The sequence below is a fragment of the Pristiophorus japonicus genome, chromosome 20 (assembly GCF_044704955.1).
Source record: "Pristiophorus japonicus isolate sPriJap1 chromosome 20, sPriJap1.hap1, whole genome shotgun sequence".
Classification (NCBI taxonomy): Eukaryota; Metazoa; Chordata; class Chondrichthyes; family Pristiophoridae; genus Pristiophorus; species Pristiophorus japonicus.
Window position 1 is genome coordinate 9,154,208 of NC_091996.1, and position 19,627 is coordinate 9,173,834.

The following is a 19,627-nucleotide window of genomic DNA, read 5'->3' on the forward strand; positions in this document are numbered from 1 at the left end:
TGGGACTTGCCCAGTCGCTAAATTCCACGGGTGAAGTAATGCCTTCCCGCAGAAGCGGGTCCAGTTCGTATTCAATCTTTTCCCTCATCACATAAGGCACAGCTCTAGCCTTGTGATGGACCGGACTAGCGTCCTGTGTGATGTAGATTTTGATTTTAGCCCCTTTGAAGATGCCCACACCTGGCTGAAAGAGATGTTCAAATCGACTTAGAACTGTTGAGCAGGAGGTCCGTTCCTCTGACGACATGGCGTGAACATCATCCCATTTCCAGTTTAATTTTGCCAGCCAGCTTCTACCCAGCAGTGCTGGGAGATCTCCGGGGACAATCCACAGGGGAAGTCGGTTCACTGTCCCTTTGTGTGTGACTGAGAGCATGGTGCTGCCAAGGACTGGGACGATTTCTTTGGTATAGGTCCTTAGTTTGGTGTCGACCCTTGTGAGTTTTGGTCTGTCTCTTTTGTGCGGCCACAGCTGTTCAAATTGTTGAGCGCTCATGAGAGATTGACTCGCTCCCATATCCAGCTCCATGTTGACGGGTATCCCGTTGAGTAGGACCCTCATCATTATTGGAGGCGTCTTGTTGTAAGAGCAGTGGCCATTGATCGTGTTGACCCACTGTACCTTGGTGTCCCGGGTACTGTCCCCACCGTCTTCTGGTCCGCTTTCCGACCCTTCCAATTCGTATACCAGCCGAGCTGCTGTTTTTCTGCACATGCGGGCCAGATGCCCTGTATAGTCGCAGTTTCTGCAAACGGCATGCTGAAATCGACACCCCCTTGTTGAGTGCCTTCCCCCACATCTCCAGCACAGACCGCTTCCATTGTTTCCGAAGGATGAGCTGCGTCTGGCTGATCTCTCTTCAGCTTCTCTCAGTTTGTAGTTGATTGCTCGCATTGTGAGTTGATGAGGTTTGAACAGCCGTTCATGTGGCCCTTGATGGCTTCTGGCGCCACTGCCTGCTGTTGAGGGCCTGCTCTCCTGCCTTTGTCTGTGTGTGGGGGTAGCGGCTTGTTTCACGCTGTGAACCCCTTGTTCCGATGTTTCGTTAGTTGTCGTACCCACAGTGTAGACTAACCTCGTTTCTTCTACTCCTGCCAAGAATGTCTGTGCAACCAGTGCTGCTGCCTCTAGGTTCAAGTTCTTGGTCTCTATGAGTTTTCGGAATATGCCTACGTGGCCTATTCCTTCAATAAAAAAGTCTCTCAGTACTTCTCTCCTTAGTTCATCGGAGAACTCACATAAGCTAGCCAACCTCCGAAGTTCCGCCACGAAATCGGGTATGCTCTGGCCCACACAGCGTCTGTAGTTGTAGAACCTGTGTCTGGCCATGTGTAGGCTGCTCGCTGGCTTCAGGTGGTCTCTTACCAGTGTGCTCAACTCTTCAAACGACTTGCTTACTGGCTTCTCGGGTGCCAGCAGGTCCTTCATTAAGACGTTTGTTTTCGAGCCACAGCTGGTCAAGAGATGGGCTCTTCTCTTGTCTGCCTTATCGTCGCCTAACCAGTCTTTGGTTACGAAGCTTTGCTGGAGCCTTTCTATCAAGTCCTCCCAATTATCTCCAGCATTGTATTTTTCATCTGAGCCATTGGTCGCCATTCTGTGGATTCTGTAATCCCGTAACTCGTCGCCACTGTAATGTCCTGTCCCTGCAGTACAGACTCACACAAGGTCACTCAGGACCTGCACCTTTATTACACAGCTCTCAAATGCCACACTTGCCTGAGACCTGTCCTTATATACCTGTCTCCTGCAAGTGTACCCCTGGTGGTAAGGTAAGCTAGTGGTTACAGGTCATCCCTAGTTACAGTCATGTATAGCATGGTAAGATACAGTTATGTACAGTACTGTGAGATACATGACAGGTTGTAATCTACCAAAATTCCCTGGATTCTAGGGAGGTCCCAGCGGATTGGAAAACCGCAAATGTAATGCCCCTATTTAAAAAAGGAGGCAGACAAAACGCAGGGAGCTACAGACCAGTTAGCCGAACACCTGTCATTGGGAAAATGCTGGAGTCCATTATTAAGGAAGCAGTAGCAGGACATTTAAAAAAGCATAATTCAATCAAGCAGAGTCAGCATGGTTTTAGGAAAGGGAAATCATGTTTGACAAATTTGCTGGAGTTCTTTGAGGATGTAATGAGCAGGGTGGATAAGGGGGAACCAGTGGATGTGGTGTATTTGGATTTCCAGAATGCATTCGATAAGGTGCCACATAAAAGGTTACTGCACAAGATAAAAGTTCATGGGGTTGGGGGTAATATATTAGCATGGATAGAGGATTGGCTAACCATCAGAAAACAGAGAGTTGGGATCAATGGGTCATTTTCAATTTTGTTTTAAATGGGCGACCCCTTATTCTAAAACTATGTCCCCCAGTTCTAGATTCCCCCATGAGGGAAAACATCCTCTCTGCATCTACCCTGTCCAGCCTCCTCAGAAACTTATATTTTTCAATAAGATCACCTCTCATTCTTCTGAACTCCAAAGAGTAAAAGTCCAACCTGCTCAACCTTTCCTCATAAGACAACCCCTTCATCCCCGGAATCAACCTAGTGAACCTTCTCTGAACTGCCACCAATGCAAATATATTCCTCCTTAAATAAGGAGACCAAAACTGTACTTAGTACTCCAGGTGTGGCCTCGCCAACACTAGGTGTGGTCCCTCCAATTTCCTCCAAGATTGGACTTTAAAGTATGCTCCCATCCCAAATGGAAGCTCGAGGCTGTGAGCTAGAGCGACACCGCGATTATATATATATTTTTCCTGCCAATACGTTGTGCCAAGCTTTATGCTTTGTGAGCCACATCTCTCTGTGACGTGCATTTCCAGGAGATCAAGGGTCATGCAGATGTTTGGTGTTTTGCTGCAGAGAGTCGGGGGGAGTAGGAGGTGGGAAAAGTTGGTTGTCAGATTTCCCGGGACATGCAGCTGGCTAGATACCAGAGCAGATTTGATAATTCGCTGGGAGTAGGTGACTTAACTGCCCTCTGGGTGAGTACATGGTCCAAACCAAAGGATGGAACCCTCAACTTACTGTAAAATCTTAGCTAGCTGCCATGCAACAGCAGACATGATATATTCTACCAGTTACTTCTTGGTGATACTGGGAGCAAATGATCTTTGCAATTTGTTCTCATTCATAAGTTTGTGGTAATTTATTATTTTTGCTCTCTCATTTTCATGGGTCTGCTAGAACATGCACTAATAATTGGAGGTTATCGAAACATCGAAAATAGGTGCAGGAGTAGGCCATTCGGCCCTTCGAGCCTGCACCACCATTCAAGAAGATCATGGCTGAACCGATCCTTCATGGTCGCTGGGTCACAATCTTGGAACTCCCTCCCTAATAGCACTGTGGGAGTTCCTTCACCTCACAGACTGCAGCGGTTCAAGAAGGCAGCTCACCACCATCTTCTCAAGGGCAACTAGCGATGGGTAATAATAAATGCTGGCCTTGCCAGTGAGGCCCACATCCTAAGAATGAATTAAAAAAAAGACTAATCCATCGAGAGCATCCAATTTATAAGAACATAAGAAATCGGAGCAGGAGTAGGCCATTCGGCCCCTCGAACCTGCTCCGCATTCAATTAAATCATGGCTGATCTTCGACCTCAACTCCACTTTCCCATATCCCTTGATTCCCTTAGTGTCCAAAAATCTATCGATCTCGAATATAGTCAACGACTGAGCATCCATAGCCCTCTGGGATAGAGAATTCCAAAGATTCACAACCCTCCGAGTGAAGAAATTTCTCCTCATCTCAGTCCTAAACGGCCGACCCCTTGTCATGAGACTGTGACCCCGAGTTCTAGACTCTCCAGCCAGGGGGAAATAGTTTCTCAGCATCTCCCCTCTCAAACCCGCTAAGAATTTTACACGTTTCAATGAGATCAGCTCTCATTCTTCTAAACTCCAGAGAATATAGGCCCATTCTACTCAATTTCATAGAAACATAGAAAATAGGTGCAGAAGTAGGCCATTCGGCCCTTCGAGCCTGCACCGCCATTCAATGAGTTCATGGCTGATCATGCAACTTCAGTACCCCATTCTTGCTTTCTCGCCATACCCCTTGATCCCCCTAGTAGTAAGGACTACATCTAACTCCTTTTTGAATATATTTAGTGAATTGGCCTCAACAACTTTCTGTGGTAGAGAATTCCACAGGTTCACCACTCTCTGGGTGAAGAAGTTTCTCCTCATCTCGGTCCTAAATGGCTTACCCCTTATCCTTAGACTGTGACCCCTGGTTCTGGACTTCCCCAACATTCAGGTGATTTGTCTTTAAATGACAGTATGGTGATTAATATTGGTTATTGTAATTTATTTTTCAAGAAGCTCAAGATGTCAAATAAGCGATGTAAAATAAAAAATGTTGATTTGAGGCTAGTCCACTATTGTACGACTTTATATTATGTTTCTGCAGAATGAGTTGCGGGCATGGATTCGTGGAAATGTTACAAAATGTCCGAGGTCAATGTTTATCTTTGATGAAATGGACAAAATGCATCCAGGCCTCATCAATGCAATCAAACCTTTCTTGGAATACACCAATGACGTTGACAAAGTGGATTATCGAAAAGCAATCTTCATCTTCTTGAGGCAAGTACGCACCAAGTAACAGTTAGGTTCGGGACGGCAGAAATTGGGCCGGTGTAATATATTTGCTTCATGGGTTCTTTGCTTAAGAATTCATAGCAACACATTGCTATTAAGAACTAGCTCGTTTATTAACAAAGGTTTAACAATCACACTACACGTTACCAGTTCATCCACTAGGCTCACAACTGCATGCCTCATCGTGGATGACCTAGACCCAATTGAGTCTTGCGAACAACACGTGATTGGCTAAGCCACTCCCAACTCAACAGCTCTACAAACCTGTCAGCATACTCACAGTGCCTACATTACAGCTGGGTTCTCGCTTGTGATTGTAATGTATTATCACATGGATTGTCACATGGTTTGGTATGAGCATGCTCTGTTCACTCTGGCCTAATAAAGCAAGCACATGGACTAGCAACTCGTCGTGTCTCTGTCCTTTATTTGCTCTCCCCACACATGTTATATTCTGGCGCCGAGGATGGGATCCCGAAGCCATGTTTAGGGATCCTGGAAGGACAGAGACATGATGACATACCAGACCATGTGATAATACATCACAGTGATCATTAAGCAATAATCCTGGTGAAGAGTAATTTCTAAGTATCAGACACAATGGGGGCTATTCTAACCTAACCCTTCCGTCAGGGACACCCACGGGATCGAGAGCAATGCTGGTTTCACACCCAGTCCCGGTTTTAGTCTCCGTCCGACTGTAATATTGGGCGGAGTATAAAACCGCCGCTCTACCCGATCCCATGGGATTCCCCCCCCGCGAGTTAGGTTCAAATTCTCCCCCTCCCCCTCCCCCTCCCATTTTGGCAGGCTCCAGGAGGAGGTTAAATGTAAAAGTTCTCCTGTGGAGTAGAAGAAGTCTCGAATGGCTTCAGAAGTACCTCTTCCTGCCACCGTGTTGCATTGAGTTATATTGACCGCGATCTCGCCAACTGTGGCGAGTCCGGGACGAACGGTAGTGGGGAGGGGGCGGGGGGGGGGGTGCAAAGCCGTTCCTAGCTCCAGCCCGCACTGTGTGAAGAATCTTCCCTAGATTGGGTTTGTTAAGCCTGCCCTGCGAGGTTCCCAGCCAATAGCATGAAGTGGGTCTGATGACGTCATCTGATGACGCGTCATCAGCCGGTTTCCTTAAAGGGACCATGGCCACATTGATTTTGACAGTTGTTCTGTCAGTGTCCTACAGCATTGAGCTGCTGCAAATACTGACAAGCATGGCACAGAGGCGTATGGCTGTACCCAGGCTCTCCCATCGCTCCCTCCAGATGCTTATGGAGGGAGTCACAGCATGCAGGGAAGTTTTCTTCCCTTCCTATGTGCGGAAGAGACCTACCAAGGAGACCAACGCAGACTAGTTTCACATTGCACAGGAGGACACAAACAGGGACGTGATCAGGAGGACCAGGCTGCAGTGGCACAAACCTTTCAATGATGTCAGTAGATCACGAAACGTTACTGCAAAGCCACACTCAACCTCATCCTGCTGTGCCATTCATCATATCCCCATCACTCTGCCTTCCCTACCCTATTCCTGCTCATCCTTATTCTCACCAACTTACCTTGTGCCTCGAACCAACCCTCTGTATCTACATTATCACATCCCCATCTCACTAGCCTCACACTCATCCTTTTCTAATCATACCAACTAACAACACACAAGGGTAGGCACTTGGGTCTTTTCGTGACTGTTCATGTAGAGTTTCTGGTAATGTGTTGTCAAACATTGAAATCTTTGTTTTGGCCAGATTTGTGTGCACCTTTGGAAGTTACAGTTGTAGTGAATGGTGAGACATAAGGGTGTGTCGTCCCCCCCCCCCCACCCCCGCAATGGTGATGAGTGTGAAAGGAATGGGTTGGACATTGTAGGGATATTTATGGTGTTGGTGTGGGGTGGTGCCAACCTGCCGCATTATGTGGCAGCCATGGTGCACAGCGTCAAGTGAAGTAAATGTGGCCATGGTGAGGTCATCCCTGGCGTCCCGGGCAGCAATGTGGTCGGGTGCTGATGTCCTGTGTCCTGTGCAGCACCAGGTGATTGCGGAGAAATTTGGTGGTGTTGATGGTGATGCTGGTGTGTTTAGTGATGTTGGGGCTGATCGTGATAGGATTCTGAGGACCCAGGTGAGATTTTCTCACGTCAACCGATGTTGCTGGAATAGATGGCAGCTGAAGTTGAGATGACAGAAGTGATCTGTCATTGGTGAGAGAGGTTACTCCAAGGAGGTGACAGTGGGCAGAGAGTTCACTGCAAACACTTTCAAACTGCATACAGCTCAAAAGTGTCTTGCAAACCCTCAAGGCTTCAGCTTCTGAGATTGGAAAGTGAACAGCTGTGAAATGGTAGCTGTTATACCACTTCTGCCGCTGTCAACTAGCCAAAGCAATGGACAGCCACTGAGAACCCGACACACTTACCTGACGTGAAACCCGAGGGACGGGAAGCTGCTGAAAAACTTGGATAAATGGTAAGTACCTGGTAACATTTTTAAATACCTTTTAAACTACCTCTGAATGATGTTTAATTGGTGTCGGGTCTGTGATCCGCAGCCAGACCCGAGAATTGAGAAACCGACACGGAGGCGGGTTCAGAATGGGGTCCCGCCCCCTGTCAATCACAGCCATTTTGACAGCGGGCCCGCCTCCAAACCCGCACTGGCAGGGCTGGCAAGATTCCGGCCTTCGAGTCTACAGCACAGAAACAGGCCATTTGGCCCAACTGGTCTATACCAGCAATTATGCTCCACTCGAGTCTCCTCCCGTCTTTCCTCATCTAAATCTATCCGCGTAACCCTCTATTCCCTTCTCCTTCATGTGCTTGTCCAGCCTCCCCTTAAGTGCATAGATACTATTCGCCTCAACCACTCCCTGTGGTCATGCTTTCCACATTCTCACCGCTCTTTGGGCAAGGAAGTTTTTCCTGAATTCCCTATTGCTTGCTCTTGTTCATCTAGTTAGGCCACAGCTGGAGTACTGTGCACAGAAAAGATGTGATTGTACTGGAGAGGGTGCAGAGGAGATTTACGAGGATGTTGCCTGGACTGGAGAATTTTAGCTATGAGGAAAGATTGGATAGGCTGGGTTTGTTTGCTTTGGAACAGAGGAGCTGAGGGGAGACCTTATTGAGGTGTATAAAATTATGAGGGGCCGCGATAGAGTGGCTAGGAAGGACCTATTTCCCTTAGCAGAGGGGTCAACAACCAAGGGGCATAGATTGGTAGGAGGTTTAGAGGGGATTTGAGGGAAAATTTCTTCACCCAGAGGGTGGTGGGGGTCTGGAACTTACTGCCTGAAAGGGTGGTAGAGGCAGAAACCCTCATCACATTTAAAAGGTACTTGGATGTGCACTTGAAGTCCCGTAACCTACAGGGCTATGGACCAAGAGCTGGACAGTGGGATTTGGCTGGATAGCTCTTTGTCGGCCGGCATGGACACGATGGGCTGAAATGACCTCCTTCCATGCTGTAAATTTCTATGATTCTATGATTCTATTCTATGCCTTAACTAATAAAGGCAAGTATCCTGTATGCCTTCTTAACTTAACTTAACTTATCTATCTGACCTGCTACCTTCAGGGATCTGTGGACATGTACTTCAAGGTCCCTTTGTTCCTCTACACTTCTCAGTGTCGTACCATTTAATGTGTATTCCCTTGCCTTGTTAGCCCTCCCCAAGTGCATGACCTGCCGAGGATGCTGAGTGACATCTGATTCTGTTTGCCCCCCCCCCCCCCTAACAGCAATACTGGTGGCGACAAGATCAGTGAATTTACCTTGGGCTTTTTGATGGATGGAAAGGAAAGGGAGAGCATTAAGCTGGATCACCTGGAGGAGGACCTCTCCCTGGCGGTCTTCAACAATAACAACAGTAAGTTTGCATCACTCACGGCTGGAGAATAGACCAGTGCACCAAAATTCTTAGTTGACAGAACCGCATTCTGTCTGTGACCCTGTTGTTATTTCACATACGCATCGCACTACAGCCCAGTTCATAGGATTACATAGGATATACCACACAGAAACGGGCCATTCGGCCCAACCAATGCATGCAACCGTTCATGCTCCTCCCGTCGTTCCTCATCAAACTCTATCAACATAACCCTGTATTCCCTTCTCCCTTACGTGCTTATCTAGCCTTCCCATAAAATGCACCTGTACTATTTTCCTCAACCAGTCCCTTTGGTAGCGAGTTCCACATATTCACCACTCTGGCTAAAAAAGTTTATTCTGAATTCCTTATTTGATTTCTTGGTGACTATTTTACATCAGTGGCCTCTATTTTTGCCCTTCCCCGCAAGTGGAAACACTTCCTCTGTATCCAATCTATCAAAACCTTTCTTAATTAAAAAAAATCCTATTCCATCACCCCTCAACCTTCTTTTTTCAAGAGGAAAGAGGCCCAGCCTGTTCATCCTTTCCTGATAGGGGGTATTTTAAGTAACCTAATATTAACTGGGGAAAAAGGTAGTGTGAATGGTACAGAGGGTGCGGAATTTCTAAAATGCATTTAAGAGAACTTACTCAGCCAATATGTAACAAGCCCAACAAGGGAGGGAGCAGTTCTGAACTTGGTTTGGGGGAATGAAGAGGGGCAGGTGAAAGGGGTACCAGTGGAAGAGCATTTTGGTGCTCGTGATCACAGTAATTCAGTAAGATTTAGGGTAGTTATGGAAAAGGACAGAGGGGGAACCAGGAATAATGGTTCTCAATTGGGGTAAAGCCAATTTTGCTGAGCTGAGGTGGGATTTGGCCAAAGTGGACTAGAACTGGTGGTAAATCAGTGTCAGAGCAGTAGGAGGCATTCAAGGAGGCGATCCTGAGGTTTCAGAGCAAGTATGTTCCCTTAAAAAAAAGGGTGGGGCTAACAAATCTAGAGCCCCCTGGATGTCAAGGGACATACCGGGTAAGGTAAAGAAAAAAGGGAAGCCTATGACAGATACCGAGAACGCAACACTGCAGAAACTCTAGAGAAGTATAAGAAGTGCAGGGGTGCAATTAAAAAAGATATCAGGAAAGCAAAGAGAGAGCATGAACGAATGTTGACAAGTAAAATCAGGGAAAACCCAAAGATGTTTTATAAATACATTAAGAGCAAGAGGATAACTAGAGAAAGCGTGAGGCCATAAAGGAAATCTGTGTGTGGAGGTGGAGGTGGGTAGGGTTCTTAATGAATACTTTGCATCTGTTTTCACAAAAGAGAGGGGCGATGCAGACTTTGCAATGAGGGAGGAGGAGTGTGAAATATCAGATGAGATAAACATAGTGAGAGAGGAAGTATTAAGGGGTTTAGCAACTTTGAAAGTGGATAAATCCCCAGGCCTGGATGAAATGTGTCCCAGGCTGTTAAGAGAAGCAAAGGAGGAAATAGCAGAGGTTCTGACCATCATTTTCCAATCCTCTCTGGCTGCAAGTGTGGTGCCAGAGGACTGGAGGACTGCTAACATGGTACCTTTGTTTAAAAAGGGAGAAAGGAATAGACCGAGTAATTACAGGCCAGTCAGCCTAACCTCAGTGGTGGGAAAAATATTGGAAAAAATCCTGAGGGACAGGATAAATCTTCATTTGGATTAATCAAGGACAGTCAACATGGATTTGTCAAGGGAAGGTCGTGTCTGACTAACTTGCTTGCATTTTTCAAGGAGGTAACAAGGAGGGTTGATGAAGGCAGTGCATTTGATGTAGCGTATATGGATTTTAGCAAGGCTTTTGATAAGGTTCCACCTGGCAGAATGGTCATGAAAGTAAAAGCCCATTGGATCCAGGGCAAAGTGATAATTTGGATCCAAAATTGGCTCAAAGGCAGGAAGCAAAAGGCAATGGTTGATGGGTGTTTTTGTGACTGGAAGGATGTTTCCAGTGGAGTACCGCAGGGCACAGTACTAGGTCCCTTGCTTTTTGTGGTATACATCAATGATTTCGACTTTAATGTAGAGGTTATGATTAAGGAGTTTGCAGATGATATAAAAATTGGCCGTGTGGTTGATAATGAAGAAGAAAGCTGTAGACAGCAGGAAGATATAAATGAACAGGTCAGGTGGGCAGAACAGTGGCAAATGGAATTCAATCCAGAGAAGTGTGAGGTAATGCATTTGGGGAGAGCTAATAAGGCAAGGGAATACACATTAAATGGTAGGGCTGAGAAGTGTAGAGGAACAAAAAGATCTTGGAGTGCAGGTCCACAGATCCCTGAAGGTAGATAAGGTGGTTAAGAAGGCATATGGAATACTTGCCTTTATAAGTCGAGGCATGGAATACAAGAGCAGGGAGGTTATGCTTGAACTGTATAAAACACTGTATATATGTATAAAACACTGGTTAGGCCGCAGCTGGAGTACTGTGTGCAGTTCTGGTCACCACATTACAGGAAAGATGTGATTGCACTGGAAAGAATGCAGAGGAGATTTACAAGAATGTTGTCTGTACTGGAGAATGTTGATTATGAGGAAAGATTGGAGACGCTTGGTCTGTTTTTTTTGGAACAGGAGGCTGAGGGGAGATTTGATTGAGGTTTATAAAGTTATGAGGGGTCTGGATAGATTGGATAGGAAGGCTCTGTTTCCCTTAGCAGAGGGGTCAACAACCAGGGGACATAGATTTAAAGTAATGGGGGGGGGAGGTTTAGAGGAGCTATGAGGGGAAATTTCTTCACCCAGAGGGTGGTGGGGGTCTGGAACTCACTGCCTAAAAGGGTGGTAGAGGCAGAAACCCTCACCACATTTAAAAGATACTTGGATATGCACTTAAAATGCCGTAACCTACAAGGCTACGGACCAACAGCTGGAAAGTGGGATTAGGCTGGGTAGCTCTTTGTCGGCCGGTGCGGACATGATGGGCCAAAATGGCCTCCTTCCGTGCTGTAAATTTATATGATTCTATGATGGGTGTACCCTCGCATTTCTGGTATCATCCTTGTAAATCGTCTTTGCACCCTCTCCAGTGCCTCTATATCCTTTTTATAATATGGTGACGAGAACTGTACACAGCACTCCAAATGTGGTCTAACCAAGGTTCGATACAGTGACGTCTGCTGAAAATGTTCATGTGTAGAAATCGGTTGAGGGTAGGATCAGGCTGTTAACACTCACTGCCAAGGTTCACGTGATCATAAGAACATAAGAATTAGGCCCCTCGAGCCAGCTCCGCCATTTAATAAGATCATGGCCGATCTTCTAACTCAACTCCACTTTCCTGCACTGTCCCCATATCCCTTGATTCCCTTAATATTCAAAAATCTATCGATCTCTGTCTTGAATATACTCAATGACTGAGCCTGGGGTAGAGAATTCCAAAGATTCACCACTCTCTGTATGAAGAAATTTCTCTCCATCTCAGTCCTAAATGGCCTACTCCTTATTCTGAGACTGTGACCCCTGGTTCTAACTCCCCAGCCAGGGGTAAACATCCTCCCTGCAGCTATCCTGTTGAGCCCTGTAAGAATGTTATATATTTCAATGAGATCACCTCTCATTCATCTGACCTCTAGAGAATACAGGGCAAGTCTACTCAATCTCTCCTCATAGGACAATCTCCCCACCGCAGGAATGAGTCTGGTGAACCTTTGTTGTACTCTATGGGCAAGGCACTGGTGGCCAACCAGCCCTCCAGCACACTCGAGCAATCATAGTCAATGCCTATAGGAGAGGAGGATGGGGGGAAATTGGCACAGAAAGGAGAGTAGAAAAATTTTTTCTCGCTCTGGGAATCATAAAGATAAGCAGCATGATGCAAATTTCAGCGGGTCAGACAGTATCTGTGGAGAGAAGCAGAGTTAACGTTTCGGGTCGATGATCCTTCGTCCGAACTGGCGAATATTTGAAATGAACAGATTCTTAAGGAGCACTGAAAGGGAGGAAAGAACAAAAGGGAAGGTTGGGGTTTTTATCTGCTTTTTGCCTCTCCCAGGAGATCACATGGCTAGAGTTGGGGTGGAGTGTAGGGGTGTCGCAGTTGTGTGGGGCGGACTGGTTGGGTTGGGTGCTCTTTGCCTTTTCGCCATTGTTCATAGGTTTATGTGTAACCTCAGGGCTGCTGACCGAGGGCTGTGCAGTTCTTTGTCGGCCGGCATGGACACGATGGGCCGAAATGGCCTCCTTCTGCGCTATAAGTTTCTATATTTCTATGTCTGCGATAGGATGGAAGACAGGCGAGATTAGAGAGACAAAAGGGATGATGGGCCGACTTGGGATTGTTTCAGAAATTAGAATTATTTTAGATTCCAGCCTCTGCAGTATTTTGCTTTTGTAACAGAATGATCTACTCTGTTGGTTATGTTAATTTTATTTGTTTTAACATTTCCCTTGCAGGTGGGTTCTGGCAGACTAACCTCATCCAAGCCAACTTGATTGATCATTTTATTCCCTTTCTGCCACTGGAGTTTAAACATGTTGTGTTATGCGTGAGAGCTGAACTTGCATCCAAAGGTGTGGAAGGCAATGAGAACATTATCACCACAATAGCGAGCACAATGGTCTACTATCCGAAAGAGGAAAAGATATTGTCACTGAAAGGCTGCAAGACTGTGGCTTCCAAAGTGAACCTATATTACTAGGGCGGGCAGTTTACAGGGGGAAGGTTTCACATACCTCAGACTACCGTGGACTGATTAACGAGGTATTGATTCACTTAAGGCTCTTGTCGACTGAATCCCAAAGGCCTTTGAGAATCCCGCCAAACAAATGAGTTATTGACAAATTGCCATTACAATGCTGAACAGGTGGTCTTGTGCACATTAAAGAATTAATGTCGTGGAAAATATCTAAATTATATCCGGGGAGGGGCGATGGCAAGTAATTTCAGTCATAAAAGTTGAATTTTGCCGTGAAATGTGAGTGAAAGGTTCAAGGTGGTTTATACCCATTTTCTCATCCCAAGATCAACTTCTTTGAAGCAATACTGCGAATGCAATGTTAGTCCAATTTGAGCGTGTTCGATGTGCTGGCACTTGGAGTCATGGTGTCAGTCAGTTGTCAATGGATTCTGTGTAACTGGTATACAAAGACACACACAATGAAGGATTATTGATTTCGACATAATCACTGCAAATTTATTGATTGATAACCCATGGTTGATTATTGAGAAACAACATGGTCCAAAATATTGGATACCATGTGTAAATTATTCTGTTTTTTCAAAAAAAATGTGCAGAGCAGAGGTGTTCGACCTCTGTGCTAAAGTTTCAAACTGATCCCAGCTTCCTTTAACCGGATCGAAAATCATCATCATCATGCAGTCCCTCGGAATCGAGGAAGACTTGCTTCCACTCTAAAAATGAGTTCTTAGGTGACTGAACAGTCCAATACGAGAACCACAGTCCCTGTCACCGGTGGGACGGACAGTCGTTGAGGGAAAGGGTGGGTGGGACTGGTTTGCCGCACGCTCCTTCCACTGCCTGCGCTTGGTTTCTGCATGCTCTCGGCGGCGAGACTCGAGGTGCTCAGCGCCCTCCCGGATGCACTTCCTCCACTTAGGGCGGTCTTTGGCCAGGGACTCCCAGGTGTTGGTGGGGATGTTGCACTCTGTGAAAGCAAGTATCCAATTGAATATAAGAAATGGGAGCAGGAGCAGGCCATTTAGCCCCTCGAGCCTGCTCCTCCATTCAATAAGATCATGGCTGACCTGATCTTGGCCTCAACTGCACTTTCCTGCCCGTTCCCCATAACCCTTGACTCCCCGTGAATTAGCTTGCCACAGGTAACGGTTGTAAAAGTGGTGTTGCAGCCTGTGGCAGGCCGGGAAAGGTAAGAATGCAACATAATAGTGATATCAACTGGCCGTGACACACTCTGGGAAAATGCCTCCTTGCATAAAGGGTTGTAACCATGTGGAATGCATTGTCCCAGTAAGGCCATAGATGCAAAGTCAGTTGAGGTGTTCAAAGAGCAGATAGATGCTTACTCGGGAGGCAGGTGTACTCGGGGAGATGCAGAACACAATTGGGATTAAAAAGAACACAAAAGGTGGAGCAGGTTCAATGAGCCAACAGCCTACTCCTGTACCAATGAATTTGCTATTTGTGCTCATGAAATTGAAAGCTCTGCTTCCGGGAGGGGCAATTAAGTAGGAGTAATTTTTGTCGGGTCTGTGTCAACACTGACTTTCAGCTTATGACAAAAACAGGTCCAACGTACATGGGCAGCCTAGTTCAGGTTGATGAGGTACAACGGTACCTGTCCCAGTTTAGGGCAATTTTATACGGTTGTGTTTCTCCCCCCCTCCTCCCCCCCCCCCCATTATTTGTGGATGCTGTGTTGATTGACTGTGTAAACGGGCAAAACTGTGGCAAACGGATTTCAGTAGAGGCAAGTGTGAGTTTCTCGACGTTAAATCTAAAAAGGATCGATCAGAGTACTTTCTTGATGGTAAAAAGCTAGAAACAGTGGAGGTCGAAAGAGACTTAGGGTCCCTTGTACATTGATCATTAAAATGTCGTGGACAGGTACAATAAATCATTAAAAAGGCTAATGGAGTGCTGGCCTTTATATCTAAAGGACGAGATTACAAGGGGATAGAAGCCATGTTGTATTCTCTGGAATTTAGAAGATTAAAGGGTAATTCGATTAGTTTTCAAGATATTAAGGGGAACTGAGAGGGTAGATAGAGAGAAACGATTCTCGCTGGTGGGGAGTCTAGGACTAGGGGGCATTGCCTAAAAATTGCAGCCAGACCTTTCAGGAGTGAAGTTAGGAAACACTTCTACACACAAAGGGTGGTAAAAGTTTGAAACTCTTCCACAAATGGCAGATGATGCTCGGTCAATCGTTAATTTTAAATCTGAGATTGATAGATTTCTGTTCACTTAAAGTATTCGTAGGCGGTCCCTCGAACAAGGAAGATTTGCTTCCACAAGTGTTCACAGATGTTTCAAAGAAGGACCCAATATTCCAGGTCCTGAACTCAAATTGAGAGGGTGGAAGATGCCTGTGCTTGGATTTTTTTTTAACGTGTGGTGACTGTTGCACACCAGCCGCCACACGGGCTTGACAGAGCTAGGTCTTGGTCCAGTGGCAAGGATTGAGCCAGGGTGACTGGAGACCTGCTCTGCTGCACTGACCTAGTGCGCGTACATATCGCAGTGTGGGCTGGGCCCGTGCTGGCCCTGGGCCCTCGGCTCTTCTGGGCCCCGTACCCTCATTCGCCGCACCTCCGCCCACGATGTTCCAGGGCCCGGCGCTCCAGCTACTAAAAGTATTAAGGGATATGGAGCAACAGTGGGTAGACGGAGTTTTTGGGGCAGTGATGGTTTTTGTGCTTATGAATCTGCATCAACTAAGAACATGATTGATTGGCCAAAATGAAAAAACATTCCGAAGCGTCTGATGGGGGAGAGATTCCTCTCTGGGCTCGTAAAGAAAGAATACTGTTTTTGTTATGTTGATTGAGGGATACATATTGGCCAGGACACCGGGGATAATTCCCCTGCTCTTCTTCAAAATAGTGCCATGGAATCTTTTACGTCCATTGGAGAGAGCAGACCAGACCTCGGTTTAACGTCTCATCTGAAAGACGTCACCTCCGACAGTGCGGCACTCCCTCAGCACTGCACTGGAGTGTCAGCCTAGATTTTGTGCTCAGGTCCCTGGAGCAGGACTTGAACCCACAAACAGAAAAAGGCTCAAACCGTAACTCTGTTCCTTCACACAGATGCTGCCTGACATGCTGAGCATTTCCAGCGTTTTTCATGTTTAATTATAGTAAAGAATTAAACCTTAAAACAAAGCAATGTTATAGAATCATAGAATGGTTACAGCACAGGAGGCCATTCGGCCCATCCAGCCCATGCCGGTTCTCTACAAGAGCACTTCAGCTAGTCCCACTCCCCCATCCTTTCCCATTGGCCCACCAAAAATCCAGTTCCCTTTTGAAAGCCGCAATTGAGTCTGCCTCCACCACCCTTTCAGGCCGTGCATTCCTGATCCTAACCACTCGCTGCGTACAAACGTTTTTTTCGTGTCGCCTTTGGTTCTTCTGCCAATCGCCTTAAATCTGTGTCCTCTGGTCCTCGACCCTTCCACCAATGGGAACAGTTTCTCTCTACTCTGTCGAGACCCCTCATGAGTTTGAACACCTCTTATCAAATCTCCTCTCAACCTTCTCTGCTCCAAGGAGAACAGCCCCAGCTTCTCCAGTCTATCCCCGTAACTGAAGTCCCTCATCCCTGGAACCATTATCGTAAATCTTTCCTGCACGCTTGCTAAGGCCGCTCCGTACAACAGCCACCGGTCTTCCGACACCCGGTCGGAAACCAGCCGCCCTCACTTGTGGCCCGCTGAGCCCCCCTCACCGACACTATGGGCGCTACCTTTGTGCGGGGCAAAAACTACAACAACAACTTGTAATACAGGCAACTGTCGATTATCCGGGGCCCTCGGGGATCGGGCTATTCCGGGTAAACGATTTTGCCGCTAGGGCGAGTGCACGTACTTGCCGAGAATGTTTGGGTCCCAAATTTATACTTTCATGCTTTTCTGCTTCTGTGCACTCCAGGATGGGATTGTCCACCTATTCATTTTAATACAAAGTGAAGAGACCCATGTTATACTGTGTCTACTGTTTCTTAAAATGGCCAGTCTAAAGGCTTCAACCGCTGGAGGTCGAATGAGACTCGGCTTTACTTACCCCCAAGGCCGGGCGGCACCCTCAGTGATACGTGAGGATGGGTTGCAGTATGAGCGGACAGACTGTCCAGATCCGAGTTAATTTGATTGACGAGTTTGATTGGAAGTTTTATAAATATATAAATTGGAATTAAGAAGGGACCCGTGTGCATAGGCTTGGCTCCCGAACTGCGTGCCATCCCTAGTCATATTTCATTATTGGTTGGATCTATGCTTAGCGCACAAGCTCAATAAGTACACATGTTGCTCGACAAGGATTCCTTTAAGGTCGAGACAGCATTAAACTTTATTATAAAATAAAGCCCTTCCTCTGTGTGTAGTGATAATGCTGTGTGTCAGCGCAGGACTGTGTGTGGGGTGGGTTTAATGGTTGTGTGCAGCTGTACACGGGCCAGAATCACAGTGCCGTTGCAGTGGGTTCTCCGTTAGATCCGTATACGGATAATCAAGAGTTGCCTGTAGAACGAGGAACCTTAACTCTGTTTCTCTCTCCCTCCCCGACACAGATGCTGCCAGACCTGCTAAGTATTTCCAACATTTTTCTGGTTTAATTATAATAGAGAATTAAATTTAAAGACAAAGGAATCTTATAAAATTAAATAATAATATTGCCTGTGTCTACGACACCCCCAAAGAAAGATTTGCATTTATTTGACACCTTACACGACCAAAGGACGGCTCAAAGCGCTTTACAACCAGAGAAGTACTTTTTGAGTGTAGTCACTGTTGTAATAAGAACATAAGAAATATGAGCAGGAGTAGGCCATTTGGCCCCGCTCCACCATTCACTAAGATCATGGCTGATCTTCTATGTCAACTCCACTTTCCTGCACTATCCCCATATCCCCTGATTCCCTTAATATTCAAAAATCTATCGATCTCTGTCTTGAATATACTCAATGACTGAGCCTCCACAGCCCTCTGGGGTAGAGAATTCCAAAAATTCACTACCCTCTGATTGAAGCAATTTCTCCTCATCTCAGTCCTAAATGGCCGACCCCTTATTTTGAGACTGTGACCCTTGTTTCTAGGCTCCCCAGTCAGGGGAAACATCCTCCCTGCATCTACCCTGTGAAGCCCTGTAAGAATTTTGTATGTGTCAATGCGACCACCTCTCATTCTTCTGAACTCTAGAGAGTATAGGCCTAGTCGACTCAATCTCTCCTCATAATGTGGGAAATATGGCAGCCAATTTGCGTACAGCAAGCTCCCACAAACAGCAACATGGTAATGACCAGATAATGTTTTTTGTGGGATGAGGGATAAATATTGGCCAGGACACCGGGGATAGCTCCCCTGCTCTTCTTCAAAATAGGGCCATGGGATCTTTTAATCCACCTGAGAGGGCAGATGGGGCCTTGGTTTAACATCTCATCCGAAACAATGTTTTGAATGAATTAGTCTAGCCACAGTTGATTGGACAACTTGCGATAGAAAGACAGGAAATTGCTCATGATGAAAGGAAAATCCAGGCATGAAAAAAAGACTTGCATTTATATAGCGCCTTTCACGACCACCGGACGTCTCAAAACGCTTTACAGCCAATTAAGTACTTTTGAAGTGTAGTCTCTGTTGTAATGTGGGAAATGCGGCAACCAATTTGCACACAGCAAGCTCCCACAAACAGCAATGTGATAATGCCCAGATAATCTGTTTTTGTTATGTTGATTGAGGGATAAATATTGGCCAGGATAACTTCCCCTGTTCTTCTTAGAAATAGTGCCATGGGATCTTTTACATCCACCTGAGAGAGCAGACGTGGCCTCGGTTTAACGTCTCATCCGAAAGACGACACCTCCGACAGTGCAGCAATCCCTCAGCACTGCACTGGAGTGTTAGCCTAGATTTATTTTGTGCTCAAGTCCTTGGAGTGGGATTTGAACCCACAACCTTCTGACTCCGAGGCAAATGTGCTGCCCACTGAGCCACGGCTGACACTAACAAAGGAAAATTACTGAAGGGGAAGCGCCGTATGAAGTCATGTGGCAATAGAGAGCTAACGGGAGAACGAGGGATTTTGGTGGAACTCATTAACGTGTAAATAGGCTGTGATGTTTAGTTGTACAATACCCAGAGATGCCTGGTGTAATACCTGAAGGGCATCCGTATCTGGAGGGTGCGTGACTACGCCTGATTGTACTCTGCTTCTTGTCTTCCGGCTGAGCTTAATAAAACTGAAACAGGAAATGTCTGGTGTCTTAAGACTCATGCTTATTTCAACTTGATAAGTGAAGAATAATTTAAGATTGGCGAGCGAGCCCCAACCTGAACTTGCAGCTTTTTGAAAACGGGGACAGTTGAACTCATGCCTAGATCAAGGACTCGATCCCAGGGGCCGGAGGTATACTGTCTCCGCCATCAACAACCCACGGCGATAACTACGCAGCAAGACTCAGGATAAA

At 46.3% G+C, this 19,627-nt stretch overlaps 1 protein-coding gene across 3 annotated transcripts in view; it reads left to right on the forward strand.

Moving 5' to 3' along the window:
• LOC139233154 (torsin-1A-like) overlaps positions 1-19,412 on the forward strand; it is a 29,286-nt gene extending 9,874 nt beyond the window's left edge. For all 3 annotated transcript variants that reach the window (XM_070863729.1, XM_070863731.1, XM_070863730.1), the window contains exons 4-6: positions 4,428-4,603; positions 8,352-8,479; positions 12,915-19,412. In XM_070863729.1, coding sequence (XP_070719830.1) covers positions 4,428-4,603; positions 8,352-8,479; positions 12,915-13,159 — 549 coding nt within the window. In that variant the 3' untranslated portion in view covers positions 13,160-19,412. The remainder of the gene's footprint in view (positions 1-4,427; positions 4,604-8,351; positions 8,480-12,914) is intronic.
• The last annotated feature ends 215 nt before the right edge of the window (positions 19,413-19,627 follow it).